Source organism: Nycticebus coucang, chromosome 18 (genome assembly GCF_027406575.1).
Source record: "Nycticebus coucang isolate mNycCou1 chromosome 18, mNycCou1.pri, whole genome shotgun sequence".
NCBI classification, from domain to species: Eukaryota; Metazoa; Chordata; class Mammalia; order Primates; family Lorisidae; genus Nycticebus; species Nycticebus coucang.
The window spans coordinates 63,901,106-63,918,474 of record NC_069797.1 but is presented as its reverse complement, the minus strand read 5'-3'; the positions used below and the strand labels follow the sequence as shown (position 1 = coordinate 63,918,474).

The following is a 17,369-nucleotide window of genomic DNA, read 5'->3' as shown; positions in this document are numbered from 1 at the left end:
AACCGGCCCGGGCCAATTAAACAACAATGACAACCACCACCACAAAAACAAAAATAGCTGGGCATTGTGGCAGGTGCCTGTAGTCCCAGCTACTTGGGCAGCTGAGGCAAGAGAATCATGTAAGCCCAAGAGTTTGAGGTTACTGTGAGCTGTGACGGCAAGGCACTCTACCAAGGGTGACGTCGTGAGACTCTGTCTCCTCCCCCCCCCCCAAAAAAAAAGAGTCAAGGGAAACAGGAATGAGTCTATTTCTTCCTCCACTGGGATTTTCAGAAATTAGGCTAGCTTCAGAAGTTTGCAAAGGATCATCAAATAGACAGTAATGATAATGATAATCCAATAAAGGCGGAAAAACTTTAACGCTTTTTAGTTCCATAATACTATGCGTAGTTCTGGTTAGAAGCTTTCCCCAAAGTTCATACCCATAATACCAGAACATAATAGAAATGGTATGATCACTACAACTTCTTTACATTTGTACATCTTTTACAAGGTATAAAATACTTAACATCTGTCTATTATCATTTTTTGCTTTTTTTCTTTTTGAGACAGAGTCTCAAGCTGTCGCCCTGGGTAAAGTGCTGTGGCACCACAGCTCACAGCAACCTCCAACTCTTGGGCTTAAGCAATTCTCTTGCCTCAGCCTCCCAAGTAGTTGGGACTACAGGCACCTACCACAATGCCCGGCTATTTTGGGGTTGTAGTTGTCATTGTTGTTTGGCAGGCCTGGGCTGAATTCGAACCTGCCAACTCTGGTGCATATGGCTGCCACCCTAGCCACTTGAGCTACAGGCGCTGAGCCTCTGTCTATTATCTTAGAATAATTTTAAGAGGCAGATAAAATATGCTTCTATTTCAGGTGGGAAAACTGAGTTCAGAAAGGTTATATGATTTATATATGGTAAAATGACTGTGATTAGGAATCAGAAGACCTGGGTTTGCTTCCTGGCTCTACTCAATAGTTTTGTATAAAAAATGTGTAAACTTTAAAATATTATAGGGGCACCAGGAGCTCAGTGGTTAGGGCACCAGCCACATGCTCTGGGACTGATGTGTTTAAACCCAGACCGGGCCTGCTAAACAAACAAAAAAAAAGAGCCAGGCATTGTGGCAGGCACCTGTAGTCTGAGCTATAAGGGAGGCTGAGGAGGGCGGCGTCTGTGGATCAAAGGAGTAGGGCACCAGCCCCATATGCCGGAGGTGGCGGGTTCAAACCCAGCCCCAGACAAAAACTGCAAAAAAAAAAAAAAAAAAAAAAAAAAAAGGAGGCTGAGGCAAGAGAATTGCTTGAGCCCAAAGTTGAAGGTTGCTGTCACCACAGCTCTCTACCAAGGGTGACAAAATAAGACTCTGTCTCAATTAAAAAAAAAAAAATTATACACATGCTTGTAGTTGTTGATGTTAATTCTTGTTGAAAGTACTCTGTGAATTGTAAAATCCCATGTTAATAGATGATTAACAATTTTATGACTCTTAGGTAAGCGCTCTGTACACCAAGCTGTAGACCCATAGTGAGCTAGCACCCATTGATAAGCACCCTGAGTTGATGACTGCTAAAGGAATGTAACATATCATGGCCTGCAAAATCAGCCACGTCTAGAATGTGCCACACATTTCAAAACTTTCGATAACTCTAACCATGCTACAGGTTTCCAGAGACCCAATGTACAGATGGGAACATACAGAAAACACAAACCTACCTTTTAGCCAATTACCTCACTACTCATGTTACTTCCACAGCTGCTCAGAATACGTATTTGTTCTCAAATGCATTCTCTTTTACAATTATTTACCAAGCTTGTTTATTAGGGAAAATTATGTCTAAAGTTCTGCCAAGCAGAGATAGAAATTAGGTTTTCCAGTTCTTCCAGGCCTCAGCCCCCAAACAATCCTGTCAATGAACCCACAGCTCCTCTGCCTTGTGGCCAGCACTGCCATTCTCACACTGAAAGGCTGTTTGCCCCTGCCAGCACCATTCCACCCTTAATAAATGACCTCTCCTGCTAGCGAAAATAGTTTAACTGGGACTCTGTAATTTGAATCTTAGCTCAATGTGACATTTCTTAGCCCAATTTGATATCTCTTCACCATTTAAATTAGGTTTTGAGGCCAGGCCCAGGGGCTCATGCCTATAATCCTAGCTCTCTGGAAGGCCAAGGCAGGTAGATTGCTTGCGCTCAGGAGTTCAAGACCAGCCTGAGCAAGATCAAGACCCCATCTCTACTTAAAATAGAAAAACTAGCCAGGCATCATGGTGACTGCCTGTAGTCCCAGCTACTTGGGAGGCTGAGGCAAAAGGATAACTTAAGCCCAGGAGTTTGAGGTTACTGTGAGCTATGATGCCACAGCACTCTACCCAGGGTGACAGAGACTCTGTCTCAAAAAATAAATAAATAAATAAATAAATAAGGTTTTGATTTTTCATTCCTGCCTTTTCAATGGATTTTCTAGAAGAAGAACAGGTAATGAAGAAAACCATTTCATCCTAACCAAGGCCTAAGCCAACAAAAACAACAATAATAATAAATATTAAGGCTGGCGCCCACAGCTCAGTGGTTATGGTGCCGGCCACATGTTCTGGAAATAGTGGGTTTGAACCTGGCCCAGGCCTCCTAAACAAACAAAACAAAACAAAATAAAAACAAAAAAATAGCGGGTGCCTGTAGTCTCAGCTACAAGGGAGGCTGAGGCAAGAGAATTGCTCGAGCCCAAGAATTTGAGGTTGCTGTGAACTATGACACCATGGCACTCTACCGAGAGTGACAAAGTGAGACTCTATCTCAAAATAAATAAATAAATAAATATTAATTCACTCTGTAAATTGTAAAGCCCTATGTTAACAGATTATTAACACTGACAGGCTCTTTTCTTTTCTTTTTTTTCTTTTTTTTTTTGGTAGAGACAGAGTCTCACTTTACCGCCCTCGGTAGAGTGCCATGACGTCACAGGACTCACAGCAACCTCCAGCTCTTGGGCTTTCGCAATTCTCCTGCCTCAGCCTCCCGAGCAGCTGGGACTACAGGTGCCCGCCACAACGCCCAGCTATATTTTTGTTGCAGTTCGGCCGGAGCTGGGTTTGAACCCACCACCCTCGGTATATGGGGCCAGCGCCCTACTCACTGAGCCACAGGTGCCACCCATGACGGGCTCTTTTCATTTCAGTAAGCTATAAACACTTCTCCTCCACATTTCCCTACACCATCATCTCACCCCATCTTTCCTAGAACGGCATTTCCTGAGACTTTTTCCCTGTTTCTGTTTTCAGAATCCTGCTGAAGAACAGCCCTCTTGGTCAGAAGCTGAACTGCTATACTTCCCAAGAGAGACCATTTTATAACCTTTCCTTCATTAAAGGGAAAAGCTATTTTGACATTTTCATTGCCCTTTTACCCGATATTAGCATAAAACTTAGAACTTCAATCTAAACAGCCATTCCAGTTCAACAGCTTTACATTCCCTCTAGAACAGAAATGGTTCTGTTCCCCAGAACCCATGTACCCATGGGTACATTCCCCATGATGAGTTTATTGCAATCCATAGAAACTCATGACCTATGTAAAAAGGATGAAGGTACCAACAAATCTCTACACATCTTTAAGCATATACTTAATCTCTTGCTCAATAAATCAACAGTCCTTCACATAGTGCATAGAGGCCGAGATGGGTAGATTGCCTGAGACCAGCCTGAGCTAGAGCGAGATCTTGTCTCTAAGAATAGTCGGGTATTGTGGCTATTACCTGTGGTCCCAGCTACTTGGGAGGCTAAGGCAAGAGAATTGCTTGAGCCCAAGAGTTTGAGGTTGCTGTGAGCTATGACACCACAACACTCTACAAAAGATGACAAAGTGAGACTCTGTCTCAAAAAAAAAAAAACAAACAAAGTATACAATAGCCATTAGCCACATGGGGCTATTTAAATTAATTAAAATGAAATAAAATGTAAAATTCTGTTCCCCAACAGCCAGGCTGGTTAGTAGCTACCACATCGGACAGTGCAGATATAGAACACTCTGTTATCACAGAAAGTTTATTGGACAGCACTGATCGAGGCTGCATATATAATATTGTAGCAAGAAGCAGTGACTAGAGGCACAGAACACAGTTCATGAGTAACCAGAGCTCCCTACAAATCCACTAAAACAACTTGTCTGAGAAATGAATTCCACTCTTGCAGTATGGGTGGCAAATTTAAAAGTACATTTCAGCTTTAATGGGTAATCTGGGTCCTTACCAAAAATTTCTTTTTCTCACTGGCCCCTGCACATGAGCTTGTTGTTACTGTGGGGCTGTTCAGAAGGGCTGAGCTGCTGCTGTTGTTTTTTTTCTTTAAAAACAAAAAAACTGAGGTTAATAATTTGTATCCTCCATACAACAGAAAAAGTTTTACAATATTCAAGTAAATTATGAGTCCAAAGAGCCAGTACCTCTTGTTAAGATTACTTCCTAACAAACAGAACAGCCTTTTTACCTTCATAACCACTGACTTCACTCCAATAACACAACAGCAGGCACAGTAAAAAAGAACTTTTCTTTATACACATAATAGCCTTTAGGCTTTAAGCAAAAGGATTCCTAAAAGGTAATTCTCCTTCAAGGAGCTATCAGGACACTCCACCTGTCTTGGGCCTTCCAATGCGAGAAAGTTTCCCCTTTCACCCATTAACTGATACCCACGTTAATAGTCCTGTTTGCAGAAAGATCAGCTAACTGGAGCAACATTAGGAAGCACACTTCACATAGGAAGACAGGAAGGAAAGTGAGGTCATTAGGCTCAAGCCTGGGGGAGGGGACTCATTTCTGGTAAAACACTCCTTCCAAAAGTGGCTTTGAATACAAGTGAGTAAAAGGGAGAACCCACGTAATTAGACAGAATAACACATGAAAATAGTACAAGAATGAGCCCTAATCGATTATTACCCTAGTTCTGTACGGTAAGCACAACAGTAAGAGCAGCTTTGTAAACTAATCCTTCTGTTACAACATGAACAAAAGGATCCTGCTCCTCCTAGGGTCCCTAGTATTCCTAAAGGCAGGAAACTATATCTAGCAGAACTCAGACAAAAAAAATTCTAGGGCCTTATGCTATTTCTAGGAATCAAGAGTACTCTGAAGAATTAGTAGACAATGTGCAAATGAGGAGAGAGGAGGTTAGCTAATAACAAAAAGAACCACAAGGGAGAATGTTATGGACAAATTTTCAAACATGTCCACCATAGCCAACTGAAATAGCACTGGACACCTACTAGGTAGGAAAGCTCTCCATCATTCCTCTTTGTAAGCCAAAGTATTCTGGAAACAGGGAGGTAAGTAGCAGGAGAGGGAGAAAGATTCTCAATGGCATACAAATTAAAATATTAACAAAAATAGGAAATATTTCCCTAAACAAGCATACAACTCTAAATAAAACAAGCACCCCTGAACTACTTGAGTTAATAAGGGATAACAACTATAAACAATAATAACAACAAAAATCACTATTGTTGCCATGGAATATGCTATCTGACAATGTAATAAATAAATTTCCTTTCCTAATTATATTTCACATAAGGTAATGCCAAATTAATAAATTTTCCTGGGCATATATTATAAAGTAGCTAAAAACCTGAGTTAGGGATCATGAATCTGAATATGTGTCAAATGTTCAGTATAAGGGGAAAAAAGTATATGAATATTATCCCCATAACAAGTGAAGGAATTATTGGAATTATTCTCCATAGAAGAAATTCTATGCACAAGAGTTTGGGACCCCAGATCATGGACCCACACTTACCATTAACAGACTGGGGAAAGAAAGGCTGACATAATTCAAGCCTCATACTGAAGTATCTTTGGCTTTTCATATATATCCCATTGAAAAACTCTCCTCAAAAAATCTTTTATAGTAATCTCTGCCAGGGCCACACACACCTGCCTATTTGGGTGACCCGTGTCCTTGTTCTTCATGGTCTCACATCCAGGCACCCGGAGACGTCGGCTCATCTGGAGGGCCACCAGATCCTTCATGATAGAGTTCAATGCCTCCTGCTCGTCTGCAACGAATGAGAGCACACGGACTAAGATACTTAAATTCAGACCAATAAAGCATTTTCACAATATTCAGGGAATTCTGCCCAGGTAAAATGACAAACCCAGTAACTTAAATCACATTCAGCTGATGTTTCCCAAAAGATCAGACTATGACAATTTGAATTTTAATAGATTCTTAACAGCCGTCTAATCATGTTTCTGGCAGCAATATTCACCAATTCATGGCCAGGAAGGGAGGTACTTCAGCAGAGCAATCATTTAGTGTCAGAGAAATTCATCCAAGAAAAATTGGATTAAAAAATAACACAGTCCAGGGTAGTGGGGTACTAAATGAGAAGATGAATCTACAGAGAGCCAAACAGAGTCAGTCCAAGGCTCATTCTTAAAGATCATATGTGGGAGAGCACATTTTAAAAGATACCAAACAAGGCTGGGCACATTAGCTTTTCACCCATAATCCCAGCACTCTGAGAGCCTGAGGCAGGAGGATCACGTGAGCTCAGGAATTCAAGACCAGCCTGAGCAAGAGTGAGACCCCGTCTCTACTAAAAAACAGAAAAATTACTCAGGGATTATGGCAGCCACTTGTAGACCCAGCTATTCAGGAGGCTGAAGCAGAAGTTATCGCTTGATCTTAGGAGTTTGAGGATGCTATGGACTAGGCTGACACTACTGCACTCTAACCTGGGCAACAGAGTGAGATTCTGTATCAAAATAATAATAATAATAATAATAAAAGGTACCACACATGGACATCAGATAGCTGCCTTGAACAGAAGATGTTTCACAAGTGTAGCCTTTAAATGCTCTCAAAAACTCTTTACAAGTTTATAGGCCTTCTGCTTCCCACAGAGAAGTCAAAGGGCAGTTCTATTGTTTTTCTTTCCTAACGAAACTTGCAGTGCATTGTCTCTACATTACTGACATTACATTACAGTTATTTATGTATGTATGTATGGTATGTATTTATGAGACAGAGTCTCATGCTGTTGCCCTAGGCAGAGTGATGTGGCATCATAGCTCATAGCAACCTTAAACTCCTGGGCTCAAGTGATCCTTTGCTTTAGCCTTCAGAGTAGCTGGGACTACAGGTATCCGCCGTGACTGGCTAGTTTATTTTATTTTTTAGTAGAGATGGGGTATCACTCTTGCTCAGGCTGGTCTCAAATTCCTAGGCTCACTCAATCTACCTGCCTTGGCCTCCCAGAGTGCGAGGATTACAGGCATTAGCCACTGTGCCTGGCCTGACATCACTTTTAATCTCCTTTTCTTGAAATAGCATAGAGTACCAGCCTTCTCATGCATTGAAGACAACTAACCAAAACTCAGAATCCAAACCAGCCCAATTCTATATTTTACAAAATGTTCCAGGTCTTTCAAGAGACTTTTGTCCACTCAAATAGCATTTGGAAATAAATACATCTGGTCATCTTGAAGGGAATATGAGGGATGAGTTTTTACACTTGCTTTGGTGACAAGTGAGTCATTCAAGGACTTGGGGCACACCTTAAAAGAAGTATGAAAAACTCTACCCAAAGAGAGTGTCTATCTTCTGCCCTTTATCATTGTCCCTTGGAAATATTCTAATACCTGATAGAAAGGAAAGAACAGCATGAAGTCTCAATTTTCTTTTTTTGAGACAAGAGTCTCACTCTGTCGCCCCAGCTAGAGTGCAGCAAGTGGTATCACCATAGCTCATTGCAATCTCAAACTCCTGGGCTCAACCTCCCAAGTAGCTGGGACTACAGGTGCATGCCCCACACCAGGCTCCAAGAACAGCACGATGTATAGGAAGTCAAAGAGCTTGAGTCTCTTCTTCTTTCTAAGAAGCCTTTACCCTCTTCTTAGGCCAAATCTGTGTCAAGTGCCCTTATGCCCTCTGGAGAGGCACAGGAAAGGAAGGACAAAGGTGCCTGAAAAGAGGTTTTTGCTTGTTCTGAAAAGTAAAATTAGATTTAAAACTTACAGGAATGGCTCGGTACCCGTAGCACAGTGGTTATGGTGCCAGCCACATGCACCGAGGCTGGTGGGTTTGAACCCGGCCCAGGCCAGCTAAACAACAATGACAACTACAACAAAATAGCCGGGAATTGTGGTGGGCATCTATAGTCCCAGCTACTTGGGAGGCTGAGGCAAGAGAACTGCCTAAGCCCAAAAGTTGGAGGCTGCTGTGAGCTACGATGCCACCATACTCTACAGAGGGTGACATAGTGAGTTCTGTGTCAAAAATAAAATAAAATAAAACTTGCAGGAAAAACACAAGAGCAGCTTGCTTCCCATATGGTTCCATGCCAAACACATACAAAGTATGTATGTTTAAGAGTGTCATAGCTGTGGTACTGAAAGCATGCAGTAAAGGGGATAACAAGGAGGAAGGGGGTATCTACTAAAAAACATTTGTCAAAAATTAAAACTCAAAAATCCCACTGATTATTTTATATCATCTAGCAATTTCCCTATAGCTTCTTTAATGAAAGGGAACTTACTTGCATTTTTTTGTTTTGTAGCCTCACAACCAAGGTTTAAAAATGAGAGCGAATCTTGCTGTACACTGCACATTTAAAAAATAAGTAAATAAAATAAAAACTACAGCATAACATCTAAGCTAGGAAGACTGGCTTATACATGTACATATTATGTACAGGCTTATACATGAAATTGCCTTATATATTATTAAATGTATATACAATTAATATATATTGTAATATATATAAAATTAATAGAGCCTATTGTAACAATAAACTGGGATCAATATAAGGAGGATTATGACTAGGTAGGTGTTTTCTGGAGAGCACCCAATAATATTCCTAAAAGCAGAATGCATAGAGTTTTCAGTATCGACGTTAACCATGCTAAGAATTTAAAATTTCAGTCATCTCAACTCAGATATTGAATCAAGATAGAGATGAACACACATGCACACTTTTCAAGTCAAATCCACCCAGTATAACTGAAGAAATAATGTCTAATTCTGTATAAGATGATGCTATTATTAGAGCTGGTTTATCAAGTTGACAAATTCTGTTTCCAGGAAGCTAACCAATTCCTGGCACTACTTAATGGATAAACTTGTTTGGTAGTTCCAGCTCTGAGAACACTCTAGAAGAATGGTTGGCCCTATCACCTGAAATCTGGGAAAACTGACACAAGGAAAGCAGGGTTCTAGAATCTGACTGTATCAAGTCAAACACATTACTAGTGGCAGATGGGTTAATCTTAAATAGATACTTCAAACTAAGGACATTGATAAAGGCAGGAAGTAAATCAAGTGGCTCTTCTAGGCATTTCTTCCTGGATTGAGTTGTTTTTTTCTCCCTTACACCCCCCAAAAGTGACATTGCTATGAACACTTGGCAGCCACAATCCAGTTATCCCTGTTGTATGGGCTGAGATTTTAGCTGAATTATCAGCACTCCCTCAATGTGGCATTCCTTAAAGGAAACAAACAAAAATCTTTAAAAACAAACAATAGCATTCTTAGAATACAGCGTTCAGGAATATGAACTTTGGAATCAGAAAAGTCTGAGCATACAGAGACCTTCAGTAAATTACATATTTTCTCTAAAACTCATTTTCCTCCTCTATAAAGGAGATAACAAACGCATCATTTCACAGAGCTGCTATGAGAGTTAAAAGCAAATGAAAATTTATAAATTATGTTTCATGGTACCTAATAGTAATGCTGAAAAAAAAAATTGCTTGCTATTATTCTCATCAATGGGAAAAGATCAGTGGAAAAAGACTGGAGGCCTTAATATACCCTGATAATTAATTTCATCCCAAATTTTCACTGATCATTAACAACCATTTACTGAACATTTATCAGATACTATACATCAGAAAGCTTTAAAGATACTTCCAGGTGTTCAAACTCTACGGATAAATGGATAAACACACAAATAAGAGGTTATTTAAAAAATACTGAATTAGGCTCGGTGCCCATAGTACAATGGTTACGGCACCAGCCACATACACCAAGGGTGGCGGATTCAAACCTGACCCGGGGCCAACTAAACAACTGCAACAAAAAAAATAGCCAGGCATTTTAGCAGGCGCCTGTAGTCCCAGCTACTTGGGAGGCTGAGGCAAGAGGATTGTTTGAGCCCAAGAGTTTGAGGTTGCTGTGAGTTATGAAGGCATGGCACTCTACCAGGGATGACAAACTGAGACTGTCTCAAAAAAAAAAAAAAAAAAGGAAAAGCAAGCTGTTCCAGCTATTCCAGAAAGCTTACAAAATGAACTCAGGGGCGGTGCCTGTGACTTAGTGAGTAGGGCGTCAGCCCCATATACCCGAGGTGGTGGGTTCGAGCCCGGCCTGGCCAAAAACTGCAAAAAAAAAAAAGATGACACAAAATGAACTCAGGAGGAGAAAGGACATAAAATATAAGCAAGGGATACAGTGGATGAAAGGAGGGTCAGGGACTGTTCCTCAGTGACTAATCCTGATCAAGTAGAGTAGGAAGAAAGGAAGCTGGCAAGGAAGCCTTTAAGGGGGTTGGAAAAAACAAGAGTCACACCACAAGCCAAGACCACAGAAGGGTAGTAGTAGGCATAGGCCAGGAAAATCCAGTGGAGTGGCAGAGGCAGAAACAAAATGCTAAAGGGAATCAAGAAACTGGAGATTAAAAGAAAACTGGAAGTAACAGAAATCAACATTTGCGAACTTTACATGTGAACGAGTTAGGCAGGAGTAATATAGTGTGCTATAACCTTCAAAAGACTTCCTGGGGTTGGGGATGTTCGGACACACTTAGAAACTACCTGAAGCACAAGCAGAAAGCAGTGAATTCTAGAAATTAAGAAGTTAAAAATCGGGGCAGCACTTGTGGCTCAGTGAGTAGGGCACCAACCCCATATACTGAGGGTGGCAGGTTCAAACCCGGCCCCAGCCAAACTGCAACATAAAACAGCCGGGCGTTGTGGCAGGCACCTGTAGTCCCAGCTACTGGGGAGGCTGAGGCAAGAGAATCGCCTGAGCCCAGGACTTGGAGGTTGCTGTGAGCTGTGATGCCACAACACTCTACCAAGGGCGATAAAGTGACACTCTGTCTCTACAAAAAAAAAAAAGAAGTTAAAAATCTAGGAAGAGGAGGACTATTCACAGAAATGAAAAAGAAGGGATCTGGGTGGTGCCTGTGGCTCAGTGAGTAGGGCGCCGGCCCCATATGCCGAAGGTGGCGGGTTCAAACCCAGCCCCGGCCAAACTGCAACCAAAGAAAAGAAAAAGAAGGGATCTATGAAACAAGAATTAGAGTGCAGGCTTAAAAAGTGGAAGCTAAAAAAAAAAAAAAAAAAGTTGAAGCTCAAATACTTTTAAGCAGACAGGTATCTGTAATTCCCCAGCAGCACTGGTTTTTCCTTCTCCTGATACCCTGACCTGTGGTATGGAAGCTGCCAAGGAACACACTCCCTCTCTCTCTAGCTCAAGCAGGAAGCCTCTCTTCCATCCTGAGCAATTACTTCTATCTAAAAAAAACCCAGGTTTTAGAGCACTTCCCATTTATGAGGTCCCTTGGCTAACAACCCAGAAAAGTTGCCAAACAGGCCATATTCTCCAAAACACGTTGTTTTATGCACTATGTCCTGCATTATGTCTATTTACTATGCCCCACAAACACATTCTCTTTTCCATATATACAGTCCCTAAAGTAATATTTTTATCTTTGTTGTCACTTAACTAATGATGTTACTTCTTCATCTTGCCAATACCCTATTCAGCTCTCACTCAGAGAGCTCAGGCTTCAACACGTTCCTGAGTCAGATTTTACCATCTTCCACTTCATAATGTTTCACATACTTCCACTACCACCACCCTGTCCATACCCAGGCAAACATCATTTTACAGTAAGTTTATAAAATAAAGCCCAATCCCTAATTCACAAGAAACTTTTCTCCTTCAAGAACATGACTGAATGCATCTCTGACAGACCTGGAGCAGTGCTGTCTGCTGCTAAGGTTTCTAATACAGATGCAAGAGAAGTGTCCTTATGCTTTCTGTCTGCCTGATTGTGGCAGCCAAGATTGAGTAAAGGAATACGGGGGGGAAAAAGAACATGATTGAACCTTTACTAGACTGCAAAGTTAAATCCTGCCCTGTACTTTTTTGTTTCTAGGATATAAGAGACATTCAATATTAACTGATGGACCAAAATTGTAAAATACATACTGCAAAGTAAGCCATTGCTTCCTCCTAAGAATCAATATATTGCCTCGGTGCCCATAGCACAGTGGTTACAATGTCAGCCACATACACCCAGGCTGGCAGGTTCGAACCCAGCCCGGGACAGCTAAACAACAATGACAACTGCAACAACAACAACAAAAAAAATAGCTGGGCATTGTGGTGGGAATCTGTAGTCCCAGCTACTTGGGAGGCTGAGGCAAGAGAATTGCTTGAGCCCAAGAATTTGAGGTTGCTGTGAGCTGTGACGCCACAGCACTCTACCGAGAGCAACATAGTGAGACTCTGTCTCAAAAAATATATATATATTTGAGGAATCAATATACATCACGACTATATTTTATTTTATTTATTATTTTTTTAAGACACAGTCTCACTCTGTTGCCCCAGCCAGAATGCAATGACATCATCGTAGCTCATGGCAACCTCAAATTCCTGGACTCAAGGGATCCTCTGCCGCAGCATCCCAAGTAGCTGGGACTACAGGTGCGTACCTTAACACCAGCTAACTTTTTCTATTTTTAGTAGAGACAGGGTCTCCACCTCCTGAGCTCAAGCAATCCTCCTGCCTTAGCCTCCCAGGATGCTAGGATTACAGACGTGAGCCACTGCACACAGCCTATATTTAATTTTAATGTTTGATAAAATTAGCCCAGAGCACTAGAGACTATAGAATTATGTGTACTAACACCAAAACTATAGAACTGATTTTTCTCTCCTGTGTACCTTTACATGCTTTAGCACTTATTTTTTTACAATGTTTCTGATTCACCTTAACTTAACTGTAACTTTTTGAGGACAAGATAATGTAGGTACAGAGCTTAATACTATGCCTGGCACATAGGAGGTATCCAGCAAATGGATAAAGCAGTGGTTCTCAACCTGTGGGTCACGACCCCTTTGTAACAATTAAAATACATCCTGCATATCAGATATTTACATTACGATTCATAACAGTAGCAAAATTACAGGTATGAAGTAGCAACAAAAATAATTTTATGGTTGGGGGTCACCACAACATGAGGAACTGTATTAAATGGTTGAGGCATTAGGAGGCATTAGGAAGGTTGAGAACCACTGGGATAAATAATAAATGGCTAGCTTACACAGAACCAGAAAAAACTGCACCTTATCCTCTGTGTAGTCTCCTAAGTAATACACAGTTGGACAAATACTTACCTTTTACGGATGCCTACGATTTGGTTTTAAAATCATTGTTTTTTTTTGAATGTCAGAAATCTAATCATGACACGGCCATGTTGATTAATAAATTGTGATCCAAGTTTCAATTAAATAGTTGTTAACTATTCAGAGTCTATACAGGTGGTCAGATTCTAGCCAAAATGAATCGAGACTAGTCTAACAGGAAGCTCCCAACACCTTTGGAACCCTAGAGCCACAAGTATCTGCTGTAAGTCACAATGACTCTGACCTTGAACCAGAACCAGACCATCTGTAACCCTATACACAGTACACTATAGTTTCCTGCAACATTTCCAAGTTGTTACATATTTTTTAGTAATATATCCCACTAAGTTTGAGATTACACTTAATAAAAAGACCAAGTAAACACAAATTAATTAGTCTCAGGTATGATTAACAGCTCTTGCCGCTATAATTACTAAAGCTAGGGAAAATTCTAGGGTGACAAGGAAAAAGAAAGAAAATTCCTATCATTTAAAGGAATAAGTATAGTTTTTACTAGAAATTTACTGGAGCTAACAGCCAATGTAAAAATTGTTTTATTTTTTTACCCAAGCTGTCAAACAGGCTTTAATCTAGAGCTTAGAATAGCTAAGGAAAATAAGACTTAACCAAAGAACCTGCATAGCAGAGACTCAAATTAGTTTTAATCCTTTCCTCCCTAAGCTTGAGTTTAACAAGTGTGACTACAATATTAAGAAATCTATGTTTCTCTCTTATGAATCCTTTAAAGAACTACAGTAAACAAAACAAACCAACTAAACTGGGAATTTGATTTTTTTTATCACTTACACCACCAAAATGGAAACTAGTATTTTCAAAGTGTGTACATAATTCTCACAGAGCCCTATACAGAGCAAATTAAAGAATGAGGTGTTTGGGGAGAATTCAGTATTAGCTCTAATAGTGTATCAAGTTCATCTACCAATAAAATAAAAGAGGGAAAGAATGGTATAGGGAGGAGGAGTGAAGAAAGCCAGGGCAGTGGTTCTTAAACAAGCTTGTCTAATATACGGTTTCTTTTTTTTTGAGACAGAGTCTCACTATGTCGCCCAGGGTAGAGTGCTATGACATCACAGCTCACAGCAACCTCAAACTCTTGGGTTTAAGCGATTCTCTTGCCTCAGCCTCCCAAGTAGCTGGGACTACAAGTGCCTGCCATAATGCCTGGCTGTTTTTTGTTGTCGTTGCAGTTGTCATTGTTGGTTAGCTGGCTGGGGTGGGCTGGAATCCACCAGCCTCAGTGCACGTGGCTGGTGCCATAGCCACCGTGCTAGGTTTTAGTTTCTTAATGTAAAACTGATACTGGTACAAATGAGAATACTATACTGAGTTTCTGCTCCTTTTTCCTTTGGGGCTCTGGACACTACCAATACTTCGTATAGTACCTTTCCTTGCCATCACTAGTGTCTTCATATAGTCACACACTTAAACTTTTTGAAAGTGTCTTGAAATGTGAAAACAGGCTCACATCTATTTTCACATCAGATAACAAGATATAGCCAACACATCTGGGTACTCTAACTGGTTTAACAGTCGTGTGGGAAGTGGGTGGTCTCCACACCTTCAAGTATTTCACAATCCCCTTTGAGGCTTAAGGATCCCCCCACACACACACACAGGACAAGAGGAAAGACTTACTGGACTATCACAATATAGGTTCATAAATCAAAGATTGATTCAAATTCTTTAACATGAGATAAATGCTGGGGATAATCCTGGGGAGGACAAGAATAATCTCACATTCTATTTATAGTAAATGCCCAATAAATACTTGTTAAATTATATATTTAAGTACCAGGCCTTACTGGGTTCCTTTCATATGCCTACTCATAGTTGACCTTTCCCCAGAAAAGCAAGCACTTCTGAAGTAAAGGACTAGAAAGAAAAACCGTTTAAGTCCAGCAAATAACACACCTTTCCCATACTGTGTGAGGTACTGCATGAAATCGAACAAGGCAATTCAAAGGATAGAGATGGGTCACAAAAGTATGTGGCCAATGGGATAACATCCTACAAAAATGACTTGACCTTGCTATAGGGCAAGGAAAACATTAACGTTCCCTCTTCATATTGGGCATATCACAGAAGTATCGAGTGGCTTTGCAGAGGATCCGTTCACTAAAGTTTACCACTTTATTATTTAAGACAACACACAAATATTTTGTGAAACTTGCGACTGGGGACAATAGCATCACACCTGTCCCAAAAGGAGAAGCAAAGCACATTTAAAATGTTATTTGCTTCTTAATGTAGTCCAAGAGTCATTTTTTAAATTACCAATAAAGAAATGAAATATAATTCAGTTCAAATTCTGCGTGTGGAGGACTTTAAAAGCTTTTCTTAGGTTACATCTCCACAGCAGAAATTGCAAATATTGACAAAAAGGAAGTGATTTCATAGAATTCTTTTGTGTAGCTAATGTTTCTTTCAAAAGTTACATAATTTCAGGGATACCGCAAGATAATAGATATAAAACCGGATTTTTCAAAAAGGAAGACATTAATTATATCGGGCAGCACCCAACCAATGCCTAACCTGCAGCGATCTGCGTGCTGCACGCACTTCTCCACCGCCCCGCTGATAGCAGAGATCCCCGCACGCCCTCCCCCCTCCGCTGGGGCGCGCACAGGGCTCCAGAGCAAGCCCCGGGAACTCTCACAGGCCCGCCTGTGCGAGCAAAGGGAAGGAAATGACACAGGCAGGAAAAAAAAGCAAATCAAGGAAAAGACACAACAGCAGCTGGGCCTGCATCGGCCTCCAGCCCGGGCCCCACACTGCGCTCTCGCTCCCCCGCCCTCGGGCTCGCGGTCCGGCTCGCTGGGGCCGGAGCGGGCTGCTCAGCCGAGCACCGGCCCTCCGGCCGGCCGCCGCTTCCTCGGATGCGCCTGCCGCGCCTGCCGCGCCTCCCGCAAGGAGGGCTGCCGAGTGGGCTCTGCCGGCCGAGCCGCCTGGTGGGACCCGAAAACCAGAACCCCCGCCTGGGCCCGGCGCCGCGAGCGGGGCGGGAGGGCGGGCAGCCGGCGCTCCGCAGCCGCGGGCCAGACGGGCTGTCCATGCCTGTCAGGCGGCGGCCTAGGGTCCTCCTCCCCTCAGCCTGGGGCGGGGCGTCACGAAGCAGCGCGGGCACAGGCCGGGGCGGTGGCGACACACTCACCCATGGTGGCGATGGCGGCGGCGGCGACTCGAGCCCGGCAGTGTCACCTCCGCAGCCGGAGCTGCATGCCGGGGGCCCGGGCGGCGGAGACAGCAGCGGGCCTGGCTCCGCGCGGGGGGCGAGGGCAGCGCTCAGGGCCCCCGCCGCCTCCCCAGGCTCCGGCTCCAGCTCCGCCTGCGGCCGGGCGCTGTGGCATGGGCAGGGTGGCCCGCTACATCCCCGGCGCTCCTGGGCTTGGCCCAGCCCGGCCTCGGCGGTGCCTCTCGGCCCGCCGGCCCGCCAGCCCCTCAGCCCCGCAGTCGCTCCGTACGGCCACCGTTCTCCGCCTCAGGAACGCTCGGAAAAACAAACCGCTGGTCGCGCAGCTCGCCCCACTGCCTGTCACTCACGCCAGTGCCGCCAATCCCAACCAGCAGCAGGACCGCCGCACCACCCCACACACACTCCACTAGCCAATAACGAAAAGGAAGTCAGCGGTCCTCAGGGCCCCCCCTTCCGATTCTCTCCCAACACCCTAACTCTCAGCCGCCAGCTAATCATCAGCACCAAACGAGGAACCCAATCCCGCCTACTCTTGCAAGATGCCAATGGGCGAAGACAAGGCAGTTTCCGAGGGCTGCCAATCATCGAGACAGCGCCCGGGTCCCTGCACTGCTAGCCAATCACGTAGAGAACTCTGAGCACCCGCCTCTGCTCATCCCTAGCGGGCGCGTCCGACTCTCTCCCTGTGAGGTGTTGGTTGCTCCAATCACGGACCGGCGTGAAGCTCCGCCCACATTCCCACCTCCTGTCAGTCACTGA

General features: G+C 42.9%; 1 protein-coding gene and 1 non-coding gene across 8 annotated transcripts in view; one reads left to right on the top strand and one right to left on the bottom strand.

The window, feature by feature from the left end:
• The window catches only part of MAP3K3 (mitogen-activated protein kinase kinase kinase 3), a 75,725-nt gene extending 58,719 nt beyond the window's left edge, over positions 1-17,006 (bottom strand). Inside the window, exons 1-3 of one of the 7 annotated variants that reach the window (XM_053567877.1) lie at positions 16,569-17,006; positions 5,908-6,029; positions 4,232-4,324 (exon numbers count right to left, since the gene is read on the bottom strand). In XM_053567877.1, the coding sequence (XP_053423852.1) occupies positions 4,232-4,324; positions 5,908-6,029; positions 16,569-16,572 (219 nt within the window). In that variant the 5' untranslated portion in view covers positions 16,573-17,006. Of the gene's footprint in view, positions 1-4,231; positions 4,325-5,770; positions 5,795-5,905; positions 6,030-16,568 lie in introns of those variants that run through there. The other 6 variants (XM_053567875.1, XM_053567879.1, XM_053567878.1 and 3 more) reach the window with 6 other exon arrangements.
• LOC128571436 (small nucleolar RNA SNORA31) lies at positions 11,940-12,068 on the top strand. Its single transcript, XR_008375851.1, has one exon. It is a non-coding gene; the product is annotated as a small nucleolar RNA SNORA31 (small nucleolar RNA).
• Positions 17,007-17,369: the final 363 nt, after the last annotated feature.